Genomic DNA, 25,601 nt, shown 5'->3' with positions numbered 1-25,601 from the left:
CATATCTAAGACAGTATGCTTTGAAAGGCAAAGAAAGTATAGGGTCTCACTGAATCGTTTTGAGGTGTCTTAGTAAAGATTATACATTAATTTTTAAAATATTTCAATGTACGGAAGCTCTGAAGTTATCCTAAGCTATCAACGAAAAATCAAAGCAAAATTAAAGAGATGATGATGAAGAAACTCTTCCCATTCTAACAGAAACTCAGGAGGACGTTAAAACAGCAGCCTCTAAAGCAGTGGTCTCCAACTTTTTTATGCCCAAGATCAGTTTTTTGAATCTAAGGGTAACCCAGAATCTACCCTGCCCCTTCCTCAAGGCCCCCCCCTTCCCCAAAGCCCCGCCCACTCCACCCCCCCATTGCTCACTTTCACTGGGCTGGGGTTCACAGTGTGACAGAGGCCTCTTGGCTAAGCCTGGGGAAGGGGATTGGGGTGCAGGAGGGTGTGAGGGGTGCAGGCTCTGGGAGGGAGTTTGGATGCAGGACTGAATATGGGGTGCTGGCTCGGGAGGAGGTCAGGACTGGGGCTTGGGGCGTAGGAGGGGTTTCAGGGTGCAGAAGGGGGTATGGGGTGCTGGCTCCAGAAGGGAGCTCAGGGCTGGGGCTTGAGGTGCTGGCTCTGGGAAGGAGTGTGGCTCCCACTGGGCAGCGGGCGCAGCGAGGCTAAGGCAGACTCCCTGCCTATCCCAGCCCCACACCGCTCCCGGAAGGGGCCAGCTTGCCCCTGCAGTGGGGTGAGCAGGGGGCACATGGCTCCTTGCCAAAATAAGGAAGCAACTGACACAGGATTATGGAAAATAGATCTTTTAAAACTTTATATATTTTTGACAAGATTATAAATCTGGTAAATAAAGTAAAATAGTTTTGATGTCATGTACTGACTCCCTAAGCTTGAGAGCCCATGCTGCGACGCCCATGCTGTTTTTTTAAAATGCGTTAGCTTGAGCTCCAGCTGCAGTATAGACAGACCCAAAATTGAATCGTGAATAGGGTACAGTCATCAAGTGGGGATGTTTCTAGTTGGGTCTCAGTGATCAGTTCCTGGCCCTATAACTACTTAACATTATCATCAATGTGCACAAGCAGATGCAAAGGCTCAGGGGGTGGTAAGGAAGACAGGTCACTGGTACAAAGCAATATGGATCACTTGGTAAGACATATTTTATATGGCCAAATGTAAAGTTATACATTTAGATCAAAGAATAGAGTCTACTTGCAGAGTAGGGGACACTATCCTGGAAAGCAGTGACTCAGAAAAGGTATGTGCTCTGCAGCGGATAATCAGCTGAACACCAGCTCCCAGTGTAGTATTGTGTCCAAAAAGGCTGCTGCGAACGTGATCTTTGGATATATGAACCAGGGAATCTCAAGTAGGAGTGGGGAGCTTTTATTACCTCTACTGTGTTGGTGTAACCACTATTGGAATGCTCTGTCCAGTTCTGGGGTCCACAATTCAAGAAGGATGTTGATAAATTGAAGAGGGTTCAGAAAAGAGCCAAATATTAAAAAATAATGCCTTACCTTACAGCAATAGACTCAAGGAGCTCAATCTATTTAGTTTAACAAGAGAAGGATAAGGGGGGACTTGAGCAGTCTATAAGTAGCTACGTGGGAAATGAAACTTTGATAATGGGCTCTTTAATGTAGCAGACAAGAGTACAGCATGATACAATGGCTGGAAGTTGAAGCTGGACAAATTCAGAATGGAAATAAGATGTAAATTTCTAACAGGGTAATTAACCACTGGGAAAACTTACCAAGGGTGGAGATGGATTCTCCATCTTAGACCATTTTTAAATCAAAATTGGATTGTTTTCTATAAGATATGCTCTAATTTGAACAGGAAATAATTCAGAATGTACAGAAGTCTTATGGCCTGTATTACACAGGAACTCTGACAAGATAATTACAATGGTCCCTTCTAGCCTTACAATCTACGACCTTAGTAGCTAGCATTTTCTGCACTTTCCCATCAACTGAAAATTCCCATCAGAACAGTGTTCCAGAATGCTAGCTGCTGGCTGTTACTGCACCTTTTAAGTACCAGTCTGAAGGAGTCTGGGACCCATGTGTGCAGGGAAAGCTGTTGTTTTCTACACTGCTAAATTGGGTATCTTTCTTACCTAATTATATTAATCTAGGAGCACTTTAATGTGAATTTAGATTACTCATCCCTCCTTTTGGATACCACAGAACTTCACAAGAAAGCACCATGGTCAGTATGTGACATTTTAACAAGCTCAAGGGAAGGCTTCGTGTTTACTTTGTAGGAAAGATCTCCACTAGTACACCAGTCTTGCAGCTAGAGGACTAGCCCAATTAGCGAATAATAAAACAACAACAAAAGTTTGAAGTGGGGTAAGGTTTGTGCCTGCTCTAGATTCCTTTCAGACCATAACTGCACATGGATCACTTCAGGACATCATGACTCGTACTGTTGTATGATAATGAGCATCTTGTAATATTTGTCTCCATAAACCCCTGAGTTTGAAACTTACCAACGGCTTAGGTAGTTTGACATTTAATGAAAACGTTTTCGCTTTGTCTACAGCACAAAGTGGGAGTACTTACTAATATCGTCTTCATGATAAATGACGGAGTGAAATGGTAGGGTTCTGTCCTTAATATATCTCTCTGCTGGCTCAACATAAAAGGTGCCACTGTGAGTCTGGATGAATCCTTCAAATCTTCCATCAATAACAGATCCGTGGCTAAAGCTTCCCTGATCACCTATTAAAGAAAGCAGCAAATGTGTTTTGAAAAAACAACATTTATACCCATCTCAAAACATTCTTACAGTTTATATACAAAAACGATTCCAAAGAATACACTCTGAAATCAATACAGGGAAACAGTGTGTGAATTAACCTTACTTACGAGAGTACACCTGAAATATGAATTTGAAAAGGAAAGTCTGAAGAACAAAGCTCTAAAACTAAAATTCCCATGACCACCTCAGATATATTTTTATTCACATGCGAAACAGTTAACATACAGAAAGTAATAGGTACTCAGCAAAGTCCTGTACTCATGATCGTCCAGAATATGAGCCTAATTCCTAAAATTCCAACATTGGCAAACCAAGAAATGCAGAATTAGGGTCCTCTTATATGTATCTTAAAAGGTTAGTGTTACAAGAACAAAATAAGTGTTAAAAAGCAAAACATTGAAAAGTGTTAAAGCAATACTTTCCCACAATACCAAGTGATTCCCCCCACAGGGATTGCTACAGGAACTGGGATTACCACAGTATCATAACGCCCTTTCCCTAACCAAGCCCTGTACAGCTCCAAATCAGCACTCCTATTCAGGCTATTAAATGGACACTCACTGTATTCTGTAAAGCATCAGTGATTTGAATACTTGCTACTGGTTGGAAGAGACTAAGGGATGATGAAGACTCCTCTGTTCAGGCATCAAGGATTAAAAAAGAATTAAGTTCATATGGGAAAGTCATTTCAACTTTTCATTTGCTTATTTGCCAATGTTTAAATTGGGGAAGTTCATCTTATGTTCTGAAATAGAATGAGGCACAAGGCAATGGCGGAGCACGTATATCCTACAAATATATTTTTCCATGTGAATTTCCAGTTTTCAAAAAATTATATAGGGCATGATTAAGGGGCAATTATAGGACCAAAGGGGTGCTGTAGAGAGGCTTTGCTAGCACTTCTCACATGTCTACAGTTAGCAGTTGGAAAGACCAGCAGGACTGGTGAGTAAAGTTTCAGCCTGGGTACCCCTTTAGGACCCAGCAGATCATTTGCATTTGAGAATGGCTCTGATTCCAGAGACAAGATGAACCCAGATGAATCTGTATGTAGTCTCCACATGCTTAAAACTCAATCACAAGAGTCAGATAGAGGAGAGGATCTGAACTCATGGTCACTGGGACTGCAGATGAGCACCAGCCTCCTCAAGCAACCAGCTGAGTTGAGGTGAGTAGATCAATTGCCAGAGCCTCTCATTCACTAAGCATTTCCTTGAAGAGCGCAAACTGATCTTTAGTCTTAAGATGAGCGTCCTACAATTACCCTGACCTTACATCCCACCCGTGCAAGCTCTGAGAACTACGTACCAGTCCATGGTATAAGCTTTGCCTGCTTATTTTCAGCTCCCTACCCTAGCTTCACTGTGTACCTGATTTTAGAGCACTTAGCAAATTAAAAGCTGGTCATTTGTGTGACCCTCTCTCACGAACCCTTTAACCAAATAACCCCAGATTTCCACTACATAGCTGTCTTGAAGACAGTCTGGCTATACACAAGCATTCAAGCACTTTGAAATGTAAAAGCACAACATTTTGTAGGGGCTGTATCCCAAGACAACCATGAAAACAAAAAAGACCACAAATTTACACACACACACAAAATTTGAGCCCAGAACACACTTAAGGAAACCAACTATGTATCCCTGCATGTCTTCCAACTTTGGGGGGGATGGGGTGCAAGGAGGGGTGCAAGATGGGGAAGATACCATAAGTACATCACTTTGTAGATGGTGCTCTCTTATGGAGATACACAAAAGATTTTGGTTCCCATTAACAATGTATGAACCACCAGTAGGGGAGACCACTCTTCTCCCCCAGAGTTTACATCTCCAGTTATATATATTCTGGAATGCAGGCATTTATAGTTAATGACTGAGTTATTGATTCTATGCTGGTGAAGACTCTCTGGATTCCCTTCACCATTCATTCATGTGAGCATAAAGTTATATAGTTCAAGGTATATGAACTCTTAAATGGAAGTAAATTTGAATGGGCATCAAATTCAATTTTTCATACTCTATCACCTGTAGCCATTTCATAATCCTTGTAGAAACTTAGTAGAAAACTTCAAGTTTTTCCAGAAAGCATCATGGGGAAGGTCAGGACTAGCTTCCACGTTCAGCTTGTTCCAAGGGCTAAGCACCAGATTACACACAATTTTTACAGGGGCCTCCTTTTGGTATATGGGTGTCTAATTTCACCACATTGCTTGTCAGAATCCCTCAGGTACCATGTTGCCTGATAATGTAGTTGGGCCACTTAGTAGTATAACTGGATAGGGAATGGTCAAATCAAGTGTTCAGCCATCTGGTTTAGTTCATCTTTAAGTGAAAATATACAGACTGAAGTCACCATCTGTTTGAAAGGAAGGAGGGAAGGAAGGAAAGAAAGAAAGACTATATTCGGAAGTGCAGTACCCACATTCTTGAAAAGGTACTTAAAATGAAGGCCATTCAGACTCTGAATGACTCCAAAAAAAAGTTAAGAAAATATTTTGCAGTAAGTCCACCAAAACTAAGTTAGGAAAAGATTAATCAACGGTCCATGCATCACATTTTAGTATTTTTTCAATTAAGGAAATTTTAAACTAATATTTTTGAACAATTTGATCAAATATTTTCCACTTCATAAGTCAAAGCAACATTAAAATAAAATAGTATTTGCTTAAAATCATTGCACTTTTTAGTCAATGTGAAATTGTTGTACTTACCATATATGTGTCCAGTGTAAATATGGGAGGTATCATAATCAACTACTTTATTTGATATTTCTACTTTGAAGTCATTACTAAAGAGGGATGTATCTCTCTTCATTCGAAGGTTGAAGTGTCTATGAAGTAAACAAAAGATAGTAAACTGAAATATAATTTCAATTACACAAACACTGCTGAATACAGATTGTGTTAAAATGTAGGTTGTAAATACACCCTGCAAATCCTTTAAAAATATTACCAATATGGAAACAATATTACTTACACAGAGCATGAGACAGGCAAACATATTACAAGAAGGATTTCAGTTCAGTACATAATGGCATTCAGATGTTTCTGATGTAACTGTACTAACAAAATAATGTGAGAAAGAAATCATGGCCAGTCTTAAAGTTCACAAACCTAATCTTACCTGCTCAGCCTTAACTATGGATTTTGTTCTCACTCCTCCATAAAACGCGGGAGTAACTGAAGGAAGAGCCATCTTTTCTTTGATAAAGTATTATAAAACTATTCAAGTTAGTAATCTCTTCATTTTCAGTTTATTTTGCTTGTAATTTCCAGCATAGAGACTTAAAGTCTAGGTATACTGTTGGCTTAATTGGATATGAAATTCAAAAATAAGATGGACACCAACACTTGTAATAAAAAGTCCACAAAAATGTGTAGGGATTACTACATGTAACTATAGCAGTTCAATTCTATCTAAATTGAACAGATTTACTTATATTTAACACTCAGACTACATTTAATCCCACTAGAAATATAAATGATCTCTCTTTGGAAATCAGGAGCACAAGTTTATGATTCAACCTCTAATTTAAGTGGAAGAAAAAGTTATCAAGACATAAAACATGTCAACTTGGTTGATTTTTTAATTTTTTTTAAAATAAACATGACAATTTTTACAAACTAACTTTGTAATTAATGAATAAAAACAGTCCTTTCACTAGGCCAAGATAAGGTTATTGTCTGAAAAATGCAAGAACTGAAATATCGTAATTGCTGCAATAACTAATACACCACTAGTGATCCACAACTATTAAGCCCAAAATTCATTTTGACTCCAATGCTATTATTTGTATTACAGTATGACAAGTGCCACATTACTGAAGAATTTTTTAAAATCAACAACTGCATAGACCAATTGAACAAAAATAATAATCCCCTTTACCTGGAAACTTATTTTAGTCATCTAAATTAATCAGGACTGCAACATTTAAACATTATGTTTTGCATGTAGAATCACCCTCCCAATACTAGAAAGCTCTTAAAATAAAATAAAATAAAATAAAATAAAATAAAATCAACCTGGGTTTTGTTTTTAATGAAGTTTGCAATATCAGTTTCATTTAGGTCTTATTTCTATTGTATGACTCTTCCTCATTACAGGAGTGCCTTACTGTACATTCAAACAATGAGATGGACACAGGTGCTGCTGCCACTGCTAAACACCAAAGGAGTGGATGCACATGAAGCCAGCCACCTAAGGCCGGGTCTACAGTACGCAGTTATTTCGGAATTAGCAGAGTTAATTTGAAATAAAACTGATTCTGTCTGCATGACCAAACCGGTTTTTTCGATTTAAAGGGCTCTTTAATCAGATGTCTGTACTCCACCTTGGCAAGTGGAGTAGCGTTAAAATCCAGATTGCAGTTCCGGGTTTCAGGTACTGCGGACGCAATTCAATGTTATTGGTCTCTGGGAGCTATCCCAGAATGCTCCTTTGTGACCACTCTGGACAACACTCTCAACTCCGATGCACGAGCCAGGTAGGCAGTAAAAGCCCCGGGAACTTTTGAATTTCATTTCCTGTTTGGTCACCATCATCACAGGCGACCATGCCATCACAAGAGACCATGCAGTCCCGGATTTGCAGATGAGCTCCAGCATGGTCTGAACGGGAGGTACTGGATCTCATCACATGTTGGGGAGATGAATCTGTTATGGCAGAACTACGTTCCAAAAAAAGAAACACAAATACATATGCTAAAAAGTCTCCAGGGCCATGACGGAAAAAGGCTACACAGAGCAGTATCATACAAAAATCAAAGAGCTCAGGCAAGTATACCAAAAAGCCAGGGAGGTGAATGGGCACTCTGGGTCTCAGCCCCATACAAGCCGCTTCTACCATGAGCTGCATGCAATTGGGGGGGGGAGGGGGGGTGATGCCACCACTACCCCACCACTGTCCATGGACACCTGCAAGGGGGGAGTTGCACGGAGAGAGGAGGATGAGTTATTGGAGGACGAGGAGGAGGACAGTGCACAGGCGGCAAGTGGGGAATCAGTTCTCCCCCCTAGCCAGGAACTATGCTTAACGCTGGAGCCAACAGCCTCCCCCCAATCCCAAGGCGGCCTCCCGGACTGTGACCCTGGAGAAGGCACTTCTGGTGAGTGAGAACCTTATTGGAGCCACGCGATAGAGGGAAAACCCAGCCGCGCTGAGCTGTTCATGTTTAGTTTAAAGGGCTCACCCCTGCTCAGAGCCTCATCGGAGCCACGTGGTGAGTGCTGGGGGTGTGTGTGGGGTGTTGTGTGAAGAGATTATCCCAGAGAGCCTGTAGGCCCTCCTTTTATATGGCAAACCCACCAGGCATTGCTTGCTATGGCAAAGGGGGCCTGGCAGTTTGAAAGCATTGAAATGAATGCGAAAGAAGCAGAACCTGCATGCCCCTAGGGCTTACCATGGCTGCCTGCAAGCTGAATTCTGTTGGCCGGCTGTGTGTGATGGCTTACTCACACCAAAGTGGTAGGCACTTCAGTATAAGAGGCAAAATGCAACCTTGTACAGAAAGAACATGTGCTCTGCACTATGAATTGCCTGTTTCATGGAGAAAGTGTGTCCCCTTTGCTCTCTAAAATGCATCTTTTAAAATACTACCCTCCCCTTTTCTCCTAGCAAGGAACCAAATGCTCCCCTATCAGCAGCAGAACCTACCCAGCTCTAGAATCACATAGGAAGGGAACAGTGGCAGAAGTTGGAGATGCTGTCAAAGAACACATTTCCCTCACAACATACGTGCCTCATAACACAAAGGTTCCAATCAGAGCTTCACTGGCAGGCGGACTTGACATAACGTAAATTCACGTGTGCAACACAGACGGACATTCATCCTTCTCAGGCTACAGAGACAATTATCCTTACTGAAATCTTGGATGGAGATTGTGTTACAGAATATTATCCTCCTCTCCTCTTGTAGAGACTCTTACTGAAATCAGGGACTCAGTGTTCTAGGTACTATATAAGCATAGCAAGAGATGGCCCTGCTCTCAAGAGCTTACAATCTAAATATACAAGACAACATAATATTACCTTCATTTTGTAAATAGGAAGCTGAGGAACAGAGATTAAGAGATTGCCCAAGATTCACAGAGGAAGCCTGTGGCAGGGTATTACCTCCAATCTCCCTAGCCCCAGTCCAATGCCTTAACCACTAAACCATCCTTCCTAATTTGTTTTGTGACATAGATGCATACCATGATCCACTCTAATATTCTGGGACCGACATGGCTACCACTCTACATACATCCTGCCTCAGACTAATGCTTACTGGTTAACCAGTTAACATTTTACATCTCTACTGGAAAGAAATTTTCTTTTTAAATTCCAGATTTGCATTTTTATTTTAAATGGTTTTCCATACATGGATATAGTAATCGGCTTTTTAAATAAGCCACAGCCATAACTGAACACAAGTAATTTATATATCAAAATAATTACAATAGCTGTTACAGGTACATGCCAAACTGGAAAATTTCATTACACAGAACTGCTAAGAGAATTTTTTTGTATTTGAAGAATAACTAATCAAATTAGAGAGACAAACCTGAATTAAGCACACATAAAGGGTTTTACTTGGCTTGTCATTTTCATTTCTGTAGTGATAATAATAAATACTGTTGACTCTTTCCATTTTTACTTTCCCCTTAATCTGCAGGCATGGAAACAGTTATCAGATCAATATTGACATCTTTTACATCCATTATTTAAACATACAAGAAAAAAACCAATTTCTCCCCCATACATTCAGATGTACACAATACAAACACATTCTGATTCATAGTTTATATAGTGAAACCTACTGTCCATTTGTGCTCACAGTATAAAAAAATAATGGGGGTTAATGTCTGAAGTCAGTCACATTGTCAGTCACTTTCAATCCAATTTTGTTCCATATACACCTCAATTATATAATAAATATGTTCACTGTTAAAGTTTCTTAAAAATATCTTCAACATTTTCTTGATATTAAGACTCAATTTCACCTAAATTCAGAAAAATGGATAGTTAAGTCTATATCCAGACAAGTTTTTTTCTTTGATTTTTTCAATACAAACACCAATATGAAATGCAATAAGCAAGCCTCCAAACACAACTATCCTTATATTTCTATGGCCATATTTCTTCTTCAGTAATAAGAAACAAGGCACTAAGTTTCCTGTTCTCTAACCTACTCCATTATAGTGCACACCACTCCAGCAACAAACAGCATGTTATTTTATGTACTAATCTTTTGAGAAAGTAATCTCAACCCTCAAAATTAACATCTGGTAGATTAGCTTCAAGTAAACTAGTAATTTATGACAGGATGAGAAATGCACACTGTTACACAGCCTATAAGATTAGGTAGATGAACTTTATATTTGGTAGTAAGAAGAAAACTAATGTCTCACTGAAAGTTTGTGTCTACAGGATGTCCTTATGCATCCGATGAAGTGAGCTGTAGCTCACGAAAGCTTATGCTCATATAAATTGGTTAGTTCTAAGATGCCACAAGTACTCCTTTTCTTTTTGCGAATACAGACTAACATGGCTGCTACTCTGAAACCTGTCCTTATGTAAACAGTACATTTCTAGACATATATACTATATGTACTGGTAAACCATAAATATTTAGAGGCCGAATGACAAACAGATGGAAAACGGAAGAATTCACAGTCACAGAATAAAACTAAAATATTAGCTATTACTTTGTTTTGATATTACATTGACAAGTTACACAACTGCCCTGGTCACCAACTTCATCCATTTTAAACAATAAAGTTAATCCAGCTGATGATTCGCAATATAATGAAGTTCACAATATGCTCTTGCTTAGGCCTGGTCTACACACCGGTTTAAAGGTGTTGTTTTAAACAGACTGTTAAAACCTGTGTGTGGAGATTCTTATCAGATTATGCCTGTAAATCAAGATAAACTAATAAGGCAGGTTTAAACAGATATAGGTGTCCATACACAAGGTTAACAAGGTTATACCAATTTAAATACATTTTTAAAAGGATTTAAGTCAAACTGGTGTGTGTAGACAAGCCTTTGACTAGATCCCTCTGCTGAAACTTTAATAACAGATCTCCACCCTCACATCTGATGGACTGCTATCTTCCTCCTGGGGAGGCCCATGTGTGAAAGAATGACCTAGTCTCCCTGATTTCATTGGTGTTTGCTAGAAATCCTAGCAAGACCTCTGTCACAGCTGACTCAAGTGAATGGTATTCTTTCTAAAAGGAAATTCAAATATTTTTATTCTGCCTACAGAACCTTAACTTAGTCTATATGCTCAGAGCAAAGAATGATCCTTGATCTCTGTATTACATGTGATACAGTAGCATATTATTGAAAATAAAGTACTGTAAGACTAAACTTTTCCAGTTCTAATTCATATAAACTGAAGTCAATCATGAGCTATTGGAAAATAAAGGACAAGCTTATTATTATATCTAAACATTGAATACTACACAACTACTCAAGAGAGGAATGAAAAACAGGTGTAGGAATACTATATAATCAGGGCCAAATTCTCCTCTCGGACACACTTGCTCAACTAAAGTAAGTGGAATTGAGAACGTAGCTGGCCTTATTACAAAAGGAAATTATATACAAAGTCAGAATTATTGGATTCAACCTAAAATTACACAGAGTAGGATAAGCAGGCTCCCTGTCTCAACTGACACTAAAATATTCTTCTGAGGTATTTACACATCACTCGTCAATCTTGCACTTTCTACTCCACAATGGCAATTGTTGAGGTAGGTTTGCTTAGATGGCCTGTACCTTATGATAAAGCTTTTTCTGTTGATAGCTGAGAATGGTAAGTATGGATTCCCAGGATGTACACAAACTGGCATATAAGGTAAACTTCCAGTATCCACTGGAATTAGCATTCCTGATTTCTAAAGGCACCACTATGTTCTAGTATATGGGTAAAACTACAGATTACACACGAATGCTAATTAAAGTAGTGTGATTGAACTTTTTATTATGAACAGAGCAGTTTGAACGATCAGCCAGTCACAAGTAAAAACAGACTAGAGTTTTAAATAAAAATACACCCCTTTATGTTTTTACAGACTCACTTCACTCTTTCCTCATCACTTCCTACTCACCTCAATTAATTTACCTAAATTAAGAAATCTGTTTGTTCCAAAAATGTTTTTAATCACATTATCTAACAGGCCTTCTCGGTCATTTGCACGTACTCCAGGGTAGCAAAAGAATAATCAGTCATAACTCAGTAAGTTTGGTGAGTCACTAGCACTAATTTTTTCTAATGAGTTGCGGGAATTTTCGACTTTAATTCCAAGGGGAAAAAAATGGGAGCGGGATGAAAGTTATTTCAAGGATGAAGTACAATTTAAATTAAATTAAGCCCCAAACTTTAGATAGGCAGTGGTAATGATGAAATTCTGTACTACATATTTTAAAAGGTAGATATTGGTTTAAACCCACAACAACAACATCAATTTACAGTTTGGGATCAAAGTAATACCTCGACAATAGGGCTCCTACCTTTGAATTTCTGTTCTTGGGGATTTGCATTGTAGTCTCATTTTATTAATGTGTTACCTATCATTAGCAATGAAAGCAAATGAACCATTTTGCTCAGTACAATTATGTAAACGGACATAGCAGAACTTCTTAAAATGTATAAACTGAATTGTGATACATTTGAAATATAGCTTTGACCTTCTTGCTTACAGCCACATATTGCTGAAAAAACTGAGAACACCACACAGGCAATACCAATAGCCAGCATAGGCTAAGATATGTTGCTTGAACACTGGTTAAATAATCTTTTTCACTCATTGCCAAAAAACAGCTAGTGTACAAATTCTCTCATATTTCATGTTTGCCACATTAGCATAAAAGTACATTTCATACAGTGATGTTACCTACAGAGTTGAACTAAAATGTTCAAGAACTATGGTTTTAATCATGCTTACTACTGCTGATTTTTAGGTTTTGTTTTTTTCACTAAATAATTAAAACAACAGCAATAATAATCTATGATAGATTAACTGATTATATACAACCATGGAGATACAGTAATGAGCCATGTTTAAGTTACTGCATAGTTTGACTATTTTAAAGCAGTTTCAACAATTTTACTAAAAAAAATTTACAACTGTGAGGTCAGACTGTCCCTTTATCATAAAGATTTGTAGGTGAAACAGTTGCTACCTATGCTCAGACAAAACCTTGGTAGTTTCTCATAAGCTTTAATTATATCTATCACACATTTTATTTTAGCCAAAAAAGGTATGCACAGTATTACTGCATAAAAGCAAACAGTTGAAAACTTCTGACATGCTTATTTTGACTGAATATGATAACAGTTAAGGTATGCAAAACATTTAGTGTTTAATTCTGTATCAGGTTCCAAAAATAGGAGACAACTGTTATCCTTTTACACAAGACAACTTGGGAAATCTCACCAAGAGAAGTTCCTGTAAACTAGGAAATGCAGCTCTAACCAAAGCAAAGACTAACAGGCATGTAAATACAGCCTTAGAGTCCCTAATCTCCTCCTTCCAATTTCGCACAATTTGTTAGTTACTCTTTCCAACTTAAAGCAAGCTTCTAATTACTTTCTCTCTCCCCATAGTTGAATAGTTTCCACTTTTCCATTCCCAGTTTACTTCTTACACAAAGAACCTTACTACTTTCATTTATACTGAGACAAAAGCATTATTTTACAGACCAGATGAACAGGAATAAAAAACAGCCTCTGAAGCCCTGAAAAAGTATGCATCTGGATCCAAACTTGAGTTTAAAGTGATCAGTCCAAACTGCAGGCATTTTTATAACAGAGAGCTCTTTCATATATATGTTTCAGTTCACTAATAAAATTTCTGTAGGAAAAAATGAGCTAAGCATGCAATGGAACGGCTTACCCTATAAACCAATAGATTCTTTTTAGAGTCTGTGTTTTGAGTATCTTCTAAACGCTGAAAAAACCCTGTTACTAATCTGTTCTATAACTGTTTGAGATATACGGCACGTCCATTCCTCGCAATGTCGGTGCACCAAGCACCCAGCCACTGGAAATTTCTTCCTTCAGCAGAACCTGTTGGGCAGCTCAGGCTTCCCCTACTGCCATTTGCCACTGCATGCAGGTTTAAAGGGCAAAGTCATTCCTGCCCCTCCTCCCCCGTTCTTTTCTGCTCTACCTCTGATGAGACAGGTAGGAGGGAGGGTTCTGGAATGGGCATGTACAAAACATGTCAAAGAATAACTTATGGAACAGGTTAGTAACTGTATTTTATTTTTTCCATGATTGCACACATGCATTCCATTCTTGGCAACTTTCAAACTGTAAGACAGGAGGTGGAATCAGAATCTATTTCAATAAAGATTAGAGAATAACTTGTCTCACTCCACCATTGTCACTGGAGCCTTGAGCCAAGGCTCTGACGTCCAAGGTATCCAAACACTCTTCCACTCTGGTTGTAGGTGGCTTTGGGTAGAATACAAGCAAATAAACTGGTTGGATTATGGAAGAAGAGGAAACCACCTTTGGGACGATCTTTGGATGAGGACGCAGGTAAGCTTTGTCCTTAAAATAGATCATATAGGATGTCCTGACATTAATGCCTGCAGCTCTCTATTCTTCTGGCCGAGGTAATGGCCACCAAAAAATGCCACATTCATTGACAGATGCAGCAACGAGCAGGTAGCCAGCAGTTCAAATGGGGAACCAATAAGTCTTGACAATACTAAGTTTAGATCCCCTGGGGAAATGGGCTCTTGCAATTGAGAATATAATTTGACTAAGCCCTTTAAAAACCTTATGGCCAGGTCATTGGAGAAAACAGAATGATTGTCCACTTTAGGATGGAACACTGAAACAGCCAGATGTACTTTGATGTTATAACTGCCAAATCTTGGTGTTTCAGGTATATGTAGTCCAGAATTTGTTGAACTAATGAACCGGTCAGTGATACCTCATATTGGCAAGACCAGATGGAGAAACATTTCCATTTAGCAAGTAGCTCTCACAGAAGGCTTTACTTCTTGAACATCTTCCAAGCAAGCCTGATCTTTAGCATCTATCCATGGAGCATCCACGCAGTTAAGCGAAGGGACCGTAGGCTCAGGTGGAGTAGGCAACAGTGATCCTGGGAGATTAGGTCTGAGTCTACTGGAAGTGAAACTGCAGGTTTCACAGACAGTGCCAGGAAAGTGGAGAACAGTGCTGATGGCCCATGCTGGGGTTATAAGTGTGACACTAACCTAGTCCAGTTTTATCTTTAACAACATCCTGCAAATGAATGGGATTAGTGGAAAAGCACAGAGGAGTCTTGCCTGACCATATCAGTAAAAAGTTGTTTTACGGAACTTGGGCTGTGACCTCATATGGAACAGAACTGCTAATGCTTTCTGTTGGACTGTCACAAATAGGTCCACTTTGGGAATCTGTCTGCTGAAAGATGTATTTGGCCAGATCAGGGCGAAGAGACCACTTATGGTGACTCGTAAATGATCTGCTCAGCTGGTCTGCTAGGTCATTCTATATTCCCGGCAGATATGATGCTTCTATATCTACTGAGCTGGCAATACACAACTCCCAGAGGAGAGTCACTTCTTGACAGAGTGGAGAAGAAATCCTCCCCCTGTTCGTTGAGGTAAAATATTGTCGCCTCAGTCCATCTCATTTGTGGCTGCATGCTTTGCATATCACTTTTAAAGATGACAAATATATCAATATAATTTCAGTGAAACTAGCACCTTTCATTTTCATGACCTGTTCAAATGTAGTCAGTAATTACTTGGTTTAACATATCCAGGTGTTTAACAGCTTTGAAGATTGAAGGCGCTATAAAAAGAACTATACTACATCAAAGACTAAAAAACTAGCATAACATGTTAGCAAACTGCTCTGGGACCACGGTGCCCCTAACCCTCAGTTCATAATGACTGCACAATCAACATACCCATTCCCTACCCAAAAAAAACCTCATGACAATCATTGCTGAAGTAACATCAGCTTGAACACATTAATAAAAATGAACTTATCCATCAAAACAGTCAGTGGTTTGGACTAATTTCAAGTGAAAATTGAAGGGAATCTACAGAGTTCCACTGAATGGTAAGGAAAAACCCCTCAAAATTCTACTTGCCAAATAAGGCTCATTCCCATCCTGAGCTTAAGTGATTGTCAGATAATTTATATGTTCCAAAGTTATGCCTGTAGCGGAGATGAAGACTTCTTACTCTGCAGTACCACCAGCACATTAAGAACATTTTAACTGAAAATGTGAATACTGGAATAAGACCAGTATGTTTTAGAATTAAAAATGTCCTTACTAATTGTCTCATCGTGACCAGCCTTTCCCTCTCCCCTTCACTGAAGAGGCTCTCTAAACTGTCAGTATTGTCAGGATGCGCACCCTTTTGCAACAGCATCTACTTTTGCGGCAGTAAGGTTATGGCATCCAGAAATTAATCTTGTTCCATGTTAACCCAGTGGTAACTGGAGTCCAGGGTACCATGCCTGAATGTAGTTGGGCTGTTCAGTAGTATATAATTAAAGGGGCTAATCCCCATTGCCACAGGCCTATAGTCTGAACTCAAGATAATTTGCTGAACGTTTTTCTTACCCAGCTTGTTCTAGCAAACTTGTTTAAGATTTATCAATTAAAAGCATTGATTTGGCTGTATGGTAACTACACTGCCACTTTTTTGGCTTAGTATGATTATTTTGCCTTGCTACTCTGCTTGCCCACTCTTCTGACTCCACTGCTAAAGGCAGCCATACAGTGCTGACAACACTGGCCAATTGGAGCCACTACATTCAGAAACATGCAGGATGAGCACAAAAAGCAGAGAACTGCTGCCACCAACAATTCCTGTCAGTCTCCTGGGGAGCAACTGCACTGCACCCACTGCAAACAGCATCCACTGGTCACTCAGGGCCCAACTGTGCAAGCCATCCCATAGGTGCCCTCTGTTGTCAGTGCTGACCAATGAAAATACCATTAGAAATACTCAATTAGGTGAGCACATTAAAAAATTGTTCAAAACATTTGGTTTAAGATAGGATTCTAGTTTTTGAAAATTTGCATTTTTGACAGTTATCAGATGTAGCCATCCTTACTTGTAAGTCAAAGACTGAAGCAAACGTATAGATGGTATTTTGCTACTGAAGTTTAAACCTTTTTATAATAGATATTAAATACTGAAATAGGGTCTTAAATAATCTTTGAATCAAATTAATCTTACAGACCACAAAAATATCCACAGGTCTAACCATGTGAAAGGCCTTTCGACTTACACACACTTAAAAATTAAAAACTGTCATATATCACGTGTTTTTAAAACGGCTTTTTTCTAAAAGGCTACACATTCCAACAGAAGCTAATTCAGACACTTGACTTCAAACGGAATTATACGAAATGATTTGCAATAAAAATCTGAAAAAATCTTAGATTAGTGATAAACTGTGGAGCCTTTGAAAAACTGTTTTGAGTGTACCTGTAATATGATTTAGTAATATGCAGATGTAGTCATTTGTCCTCAAAAAGCACTTGAAAAATCCACTTGTTCACTCACCCATGGTGAGTAGCAATCTTTCCCAGGGGAGTGTCATCAATTTTTGCAGAATCTATGCGGGGGGGGGGGGGGGGGGGTTTAGTGGGTGTGGATGACAGACTGATGGAACAAGTTAGAAAAAAAAAAGTATAAGGAAGAGATAGTAAATTACCTTTTTTAAATTCATTAAGTAGAAAGCTAATTGACAGTACAGTTAAACAGAAGACAGTTTATTATTCCTTTGAATATGCATGGGTCTTGGTTATACCTGTATTTTTCACCCTGATTGGCAGACTTAATTCTGGGACTATGAGGTGTGAAGTAAATTTTTCAAATCCTGTCCTAAATTAAAATAATCAATTATTAATTAATGTCTAGCACAATAAACTCACCCTATAATAGAACTTCAGAGTTACCTATTTAAGATTATATTTGTTCTGCTGTTGGTATGTTGGCAATGTCTATGCTGAGAAGAGTCCTTTCCTTTTTCCCTGAAAGGCAATTTACCATTACTCTTCAATTTTTGGGACAGTTTCATTCCTTTGATCAAAGTTTCTACCTTTTTCAACGCAAGGTCAGGGACCCTACAGGAGCAAGGAGTTGAGCCAACACAAGAACTCAAGTAGATTTATAGTCCAGTTTGACAAAAAGAAAAGGAGTACTTGTGGCACCCTAGAGACTAACAAATTTATCTGAGCATAAGCTTTCGTGAGCTACAGCTCACTTCATTGGATGCAGTCCAGTTTGGAAGTTGCAACCTCAGGAGTTAATATGACAAAATACAGCTTCCTACGTTTAAGTTGCAGACTTCATGAAAGATTCAATCTTCCACTCGAGAATCATGAATTACCTTACAATGATCATTTGAGATTAAGGGATAAATCTGATTTACAAGATTGCTGTAGAAGCCTAGCTTTTCTTTCAACCTTATAATTAAATGTAATATTAATAGCTCATCTTAAGTGATCATTCTCCTTACAGTGTGTATGACAACACCCATTTTTTCATGTTCTGTGTGTATATAAATCTCCCCACTGTATTTTCCACTGAATGCATCCGATGAAGTGAGCTGTAGCTCACGGAAGCTTATGCTCGAATAAATTGGTTAGTCTCTAAGGTGCTACAAGTACTCCTTTTCTTTTTGCAAATACAGACTAACACAGCTGCTACTCTGAAACCTGTCATTATGAAAAAAGGGTTTGAAACTACTGCTGGAGGGTTTATTAAAGGAAAGTGATCACAACAATAAGGCAATATTTGTGATCAAAAAAGTCTGTTAGAAAGTAAAATACTGCCAGTGAGATGGAGACCAATATCCCATATTAAGAGGTAAGGCATATAATGGAGTAAGTTAAACTCCTTTACAATCAAACTCCCTTACACATACTTACCCTCACATATCAGCAAATCAGTGTAAGTTACATTGGAGGTTCACAAACTCTTTCTGAGGCCCCCCCAACATTCTATAAAAACTCCACGGCCCACCTGTGCCACAACAACTGTTTTTCTGCATATAAAAGCCAGAGCCAACATTAGGGGGTAGCAAGCAGGGCAGCTGTCCGGGACCCCACGCCACAGGGGGCACTGCAAAGCTAAAATTGTTCAATCTTTGGCTTCAGCCCCGGGTGATGGGGCTTGGGGTCCCAGACTGCAATCCTGCATGGCGGGGCTTTGGCTTTCTGCCCTGGGCCCTAGTGAGTCTAATGCTAGCCAGGTTTGGTAGACCACCTGAAACCAGCCTGCAGATCCCTGGTTGAGAACCACTGAGTTACACCATATTGGAGTCCCTCTAGTGTCTCATTATTTCTGAATTCACTACCCTCCCAATAGGATACCGAGAGCAATAGGGGACCTACCTGAATGAGAATCAACTGGGTTTGCAAATCCTGGGCATATAAAAATAACTGTAGGCAGGTTAATTTTAAGTCTAACCTGTACTTCTTGCACATGCAATTTTTCATTTTCTCCTATTTCAGACCTTGAAAAAATAAAATAAGTTTTGTACTGTCTGCAAGGCAGCAATGTCAACTGATCTAAACAAAAAGATTTATGATTCTAAAGATTTAACAGGTTTCCATATGTTACTCTGAACGGTCTTAATTTCCCTACTGAGCTGGTGTTTTATTTTGTGTTAATTTTAAATCTCAAGCATTAAAGCTGCCAAACAAATGGTACTTAGGTGATTATCCAATTATAAAAACTTATTGTAGTATCTGTTCCTGAAGTTGCAAAAGGTTTTCTTTATTTGGTAAACTTATCGTATAAGAGCTTGTTTTAATTTGTATTTACAAGTTAAGTGCTTTGTGTGGTTGTGGTGTACTGTGCATTTTGTTTTAGTACAAATATTGAAGTAGTAAGTTGTCAGAAAAACTATACACAGTAGTGAAAAAACGGTTACTTACTTTCTCGTAACTGTTGTTCGAGATGTGTGTTCACCTCCATTCCACATTAGGTGTGCACAAGCATCGGAAACTTTTCCCCTTAGTGGCTCCCGTTGGGCCGGCAAGGCCCCCCGAGTGGCGCCACTGCGCCATGCATATATACCCCTGCCGGCCCGACCCCCTCCAGTTCCTTCTTGCCGAGGGGTAGGAGGGTGGGTGGTGGCATGGACGTGAACAACACATCTCGAAGAACAACAGTTATGAGAAAGTAACCGTTTTTTCTTCGAGTGTTTGTTCACGTCCATGCCATATTAGGTGAATCACAAGCTTACCTCTAGAGGAGGGTGGGAGTCATGGAGTAACTGATCCGAGGACTGCTCTGCCTCCTGCCACGTCCTCTCTGGCCTGCTGGTTGACCGTGTAGTGGGTCATGAAGGTGTGCACCAAGAACCAGGTGGCTGCTCTGCAGATCTCCTGGATCGAGACCTACACTAGGAAAGCCATGGAAGTCGCTTGCACCCTGGTCGAGTGAGCAGTGATCACCAGGACCGGAACACCCGCGAGCTCATAGCATGCCCAGATGCAGCTTGTAATCCAAGACGAGATCCGCTGCACTGACACCGGGAGGCCTTTCATCCTCTCAGCTATGCCCACGAACAGCTGCGCAGATTTTCAAAAGGGCTTGGTGCGCTCCAAATAGAATGCCAGCGCTCGATGGACATCCCAGGCTGCGGTGACTCGGATCTGTATGCGGTTTTGGAAAAAACACCGGCAGACAAATGTCCTGGCCCAAATGGAATTGTGAGACCACCTTAGGGAGGAACTTGGGGTGCGGTCAGAGCTGCACCTTATCCTTGTGAAATACTGTATATGGTGGCTCAGAGGTGAGAGCCCTCAGCTCAGATACCCTTCTGGCCGAGGTAATGACCACCAGAAATGCCACCTTCCAGGAAAGGTGGAGGAGGGAGCAGGTAGCAAGGGGCTCGGAAGTGGGTCCCATGAGCTTAGAGAGGGCCAAGTTAAGGTTCCATGGAGGGACTGGGGGCGTGAGTACGGAAACATCCTCTCCAATCCTTTAAGGAACCGTCCCACCACTGGGTGGGAAAACACCGAGCCCCTCGAAAACCCCGGATGGAAGTCCGAGATGGCTGCCAGGTGCACTCTGAGTGAGGACGGGGCCAGCCCCTGTTGCTTGAGGTGCAGGAGGTACTCTAGGATGGCTTGCACCGGGGCCTGGCACGGCTGCACCTGTCGGGACTCTCACCAACAGGAGAACCTTTTCCACTTGGCCATATAGGTAGCCCTGGTAAGGGGCTTTCTGCTGCCAAGCAGAATCTGCTGCACGGGAAGGGAGCACTGGCTCGCCAGGGCGTTTAGCCACAGAGCCTCCAAGCCGTCAGGTGCAGTGATTGTAGGTCGGGGTGGAGAAGCCGTCTGCTCTCCTGTGTAATGAGGTCCTGGTGTAGGGGCAGGACTACTGGGGCCTCCATTGACAGCTCTAGGAGCTATGTGTACCAGTGCTGGCTGGCCCAGGCTCGGGCGATGAGGATCACCGCCGCCCTGTCCCTGTGCACCTTGAGCAGGACATTGTGCACCAAGGGGAGCGGGGAGAAGGCATACATCAAGTCCCCTCTCCACGGGAATCGCAAACATGTCCGCAAGCGAGCCCGGGCTGCGGCCCTGGAACAAGCAGAACCGCAGGACTGGGTGTTGGCCCTGATGGCAAACAGGTCTACCCGGGGAAACCCCCGCCTGCTGAAGAGCGAAAGCACGACGTCCGCCCTGAGCGTCCACTCGGGCATGTGGTACGTCCTGCTCTGGGAGTCCGCCAGCTCTTTTTGTACCCCTGGGAGATAGGACACCTCGAAGTGAATTGCATGTGCTATGCAAAGGTCCCAGAGGAGGAGAGCCTTGCGACAGAGTGGCAAGGAACGAGCCACGCCATGCTTGTTTATATAAAACATGGCAGTAGTGTTGTCTGTCAGAACTGTCACGCTGTGATCACTCAGAGTGGTGTGAAAGGTCTGGCAGGTGAGACGAACCACCCTGAGCTCCTTCACATTGATATGGAACGAGCGCTCTGCTCTGGACCGCAACCCCCTGCGTCATGAGGTCCTCCAGGTAAGCCCCCCACCTGTGGTCTGAAACATCCGTCACCAGTGTCAGGTCTGGTTGTGGGGCAGCAAAGGGGATACCTTCACAAACCACAGGCTGGGACTGCCATCACAGCAGGGAGTCCAGCACATCCCTTGGCGCTGTCACTACCAAGTCCTCAGATCGGCCCACTAGAAGCCAGTCGTCGAGGTACGGATACACCCGGATTCTCTGCCTCTGTAAGAAGGCCGCCACCACCGCCATGCACTTCATGAACACCCTTGGGGCCACAGCTAGACCGAACGGGAGAACTGCAAACTGGTAATGTTCTTGGCCCACGGTGAAGCGTAGGAACCGTCGATGTGCTGGGTGGATGGCGATATGAAAGTACGCGTCCTTCATGTTGAGGGCAGCATACCAGTCCCCCAGATCCAGGGAAGGGATGATGGTGCCCAGAGAGACCATGTGGAACCGGGCCTTGACCAGGAACTTGTTGAGCCTGCACAGGTCTAGGATGGGGCGAAGGCCCCCTTTGGCCTTGGGGACGAGGAAGTACCGGAGGTAGAGCCCCTTCCCCCTTAGGCCATGCGGCACCGCCTCTACCGCTGCCGCCTCTAGCAGCGAGAGGACTTCCTTCTCTAGGAGATGCTCATGAGAGGGGTCCCTGAAGAGGGATGGGGAAAGGGGGTGGGAGGGAGGCGAACTGCAGCAAGTACCTGTTCCATACCGTACCGTGAGTAAGACCCAACCTGTCTGACGTAATGGTGGACCATGCACGGGAGAAACGGGACAAAGGGTTCAGAAAACAAAGGGACAGATCCGGTGACTTGTCTGGTACGCTGTCCCTGAGCACACCTTCAAAAGCCTGGCTTAGTGCCCGGCTGGGGTTTGTGCTGGCCTTGGTTCTGGCCTGGCGCATTATTGTTACTATTGTTGCGCTGTCGCCTGTTATCCCTGCCTCGCCTACGGTAAGGCTCGTGCCAAAGGCGAGGCTGGTACTGGCGTTGAGGGGGAGGCTGCAGCTTAAAGGGCTTCTTCTGGATCGCTGGGGTGTGCATACCCAGCAACTTAAGTGTAGCTCGCGAGTCCTTGACGCTGTGCAGCCTCATGTCTGTCTGGTCCGAGAAGAGCCCTGACCCTTTGAAGGGGAGGTCCTGGAGTGCATTCTGGATCTTGGGCGGCAGGCCTGACTCCTGGAGCTACGCCAAGCGCCTCTTGACCACCCCCTGACCCGACTGTTCTAGCCGCTGCGTCTGCCGAATCCAGGGAGGCCTGGAGAGAGGTCTTGGCTACTGCCTTGCCCTCGTCCACCAGGGCTGTGAACTCCTGTTGGGAACCTTGCGGGAGGTTGTCCTTAAACTTCACCACCACCGCACAGGAGTTGAAATTGTGCCTGTTGAGGATGGCCTGCTGGTTCGCAGTCCTCAACTGAAGGCCCGCAGATGAGTACATCTTTCTACCAAAAAGGTCTAGGCATTTCGCCTCCTTGGCCTTAGTGGCCAGGGCCTGCTGTCCATGGCGCTCCCTTTCATTTACCGCTGAGACCACTAGGGAGCATGGACTCGGGGTGGCAGAACAGAAACTCATAGCCTTTAGAAGGGGCAAAATATTTATGCTCCACTCCCTTGGCTGTTGGAGTGCTGGAGGCTGGGGTCTGCCATACAGTCGTCTTGTAGTTGGACTGAATGGTCTTAATGAGCGGGAGTGCTATTCTGGATGGACCTTTGGGGCTCAAAATGTCCACCATGGGGTCCTCCTACTCAACTGTCTCCTTGGCCTGCAAACCCAAGTTCTGGGCAACCCTGCGCAGCAATTCCTGGTGGGCTCTATGGTCTATCGGTGGAAGGCCGGACACCTCTGAACCCACCACCGCCGTATTCGGGGAAGACGAGGAGGTTAAGCTGCTGCTCAACCCCCTCCAGTTGGTCTTCCTGCTGCCCTTCTCCCGTGGGAAGGGCTTCCGGCTCAGGCCGGGGCAGGAGTCCATGGGATAGCACCAGACTCTGTGCCAGTCTCTCCCATTTATCCTGCGGGGAAGCTGGAGGTCTGGAAACTGTAGCCTCCAGCACCTTCTGGAATCAGTGCAGGGACCAGGACCGCTGCACTGAGTAACTTGCCCTTGACGCTCCTGATAGGCCCAGGGGGTCCAGAAGGGCCAATGGCCTGGCGGCCCCCATTGGGGTTGCCAGCCCACCTGAGGGTCCCTGCTGCCTGGGGCCCGGTGCAGCTAGCTATAGTGGCCAGAGTCGGTGCCAGACTGCAGCGATGCCGATCACAAAGGCCATGGCGGTGCCAATGATCTGCACCGGGGGAGAACGAGCAGCTCCTGGCTGAGCGGGAGCAGTACCGGTATCCCCGGGACCGGGACTGTCTGCAGGAGTCCTCTGGCAAGGTCTGTCTCAGCACCAGGAGGAGTTGGTCTCTGGGTGGTGCCAGAGTGTGGCGTGCCCCTTCCGATGCCTCCCTGCGCTGACTCACTGCTGGTGCCACAACCTCCTTCTGGGCCGCTGGCAACTGTGAGTCTGCGGAGTCGGAGCTCGACCGGGACCAACTTCGGGAGCGGTGCTGGGACGGTGTCCTTGAGTAGCACACCACTGCTAGCTTACCCCTCGATAGCACCCAAGACATAGGTGTCGGAGGGTTCTCCCCATATGGGAGGGGGCTCGCCACCGACAGCTCGATGAGGTCCTTTACAGCCTCAAAGGTGCCAGGCGTACAGGGCTGATCCATTATGCCCTATAGCCCATTGTCCGCACTGAGCTCACTTAGGTCCGGGCTTGGTGGGACTTGTGCTGCCGGGATCGCCGGTGTCAGAGCCGGTGCCTCGGCCTTCCTGCTCTTATCGGCGCTCGGTGCCTTGGAAGGTGCCAGCCTCCTATGTGGGGAATGACCGCGCCTTCATTTTGGCTGCGCGGGGACAGCACCGGGGAGGACGAGTGGTGCCGGGGCCTAGCCTGGCACTCTGGGGCCAACAGTTTATGGTGCTTAGCTGGTGCTGGGTCTCTTGATGGCTCCGCGGCACTATGCACTGAGGAAGCCTGAGCCAGCATTGGGCACTCTGGGCCTGGTGGCTGCAATGCACCCTCCATCAACAGCTGCTTTAGACAAAAGCCTCTTTCTTTCCTTGTTCTTGGCTTAAACGCCTCGCAAATCCTACACCCTTCAGTTTGATGTCCGTCCCTCAGGCAACGTAGACATGAGTCATGTGGGTCACTAACTGGCATAGGTTTGCGGCATGTGGCGCAAGCCTTGAAGCCGTGGGCCTGCGGCATGCCCTGCAGCAGGTGCTAGAAGCCTCCAAGCACCTAATGACTTAAGTGTCCACAATAGGTATGTTAACAAACTGATAACAGCTACTCTAAAGGCTAAGGGACTGCTCTTCTACGAGAGGGAGAGAGAGAGAGATTGTTCCAATGCTGCCACAGACGGTAAGAAGGAACTGGAGGGGGTCGGGCCAGCAGGGGTATATATGCACAGCGCAGTGGTGCCACTCGGGGGGCCCTGCCAGGAGCTGCTAAGGGGAAAGTTTCCGACGCTCAGGCAGACAGCGCACGCACACCTAAACGTGAAATGGACATGAACAAGCACTCGAAGAAGAACAATAGTTATATACTGGACACTACTAGCAGAGACTACTTATCTAAATATCAGTTCAATTAAAATGACTCAAATGTAAAGAGATGTAAACGTCTTTGGTCTTAGTGTTATTAAGCAGAATTCTACAGATTAAAAGACAGATCACACTGAAGCCAGCCGCCCATACTTGAATACTCTGATTCTTCACACATTGTTTTCCCACCAATGCCACCAGCAAGTTTTCTGGACACTGAGC

General features: G+C 43.2%; 1 protein-coding gene across 1 annotated transcript in view; it reads right to left on the bottom strand.

The window, feature by feature from the left end:
- ADAM10 (ADAM metallopeptidase domain 10) overlaps positions 1-25,601 on the bottom strand; it is a 126,848-nt gene that overhangs the window by 55,586 nt on the left and 45,661 nt on the right. The window contains exons 3-4 of the mRNA XM_084640429.1: positions 5,483-5,601; positions 2,574-2,732 (exon numbers count right to left, since the gene is read on the bottom strand). Of these exons, the coding sequence (XP_084496555.1) occupies positions 2,574-2,732; positions 5,483-5,601 (278 nt within the window). The remainder of the gene's footprint in view (positions 1-2,573; positions 2,733-5,482; positions 5,602-25,601) is intronic.

Source organism: Lepidochelys olivacea (assembly GCF_965140295.1).
Source record: "Lepidochelys olivacea isolate rLepOli2 genome assembly, chromosome: 10".
NCBI classification, from domain to species: domain Eukaryota; kingdom Metazoa; phylum Chordata; order Testudines; family Cheloniidae; genus Lepidochelys; species Lepidochelys olivacea.
Note: the sequence above shows the minus strand (reverse complement) of the source record. Positions and strands in the feature narration are given on the sequence as shown.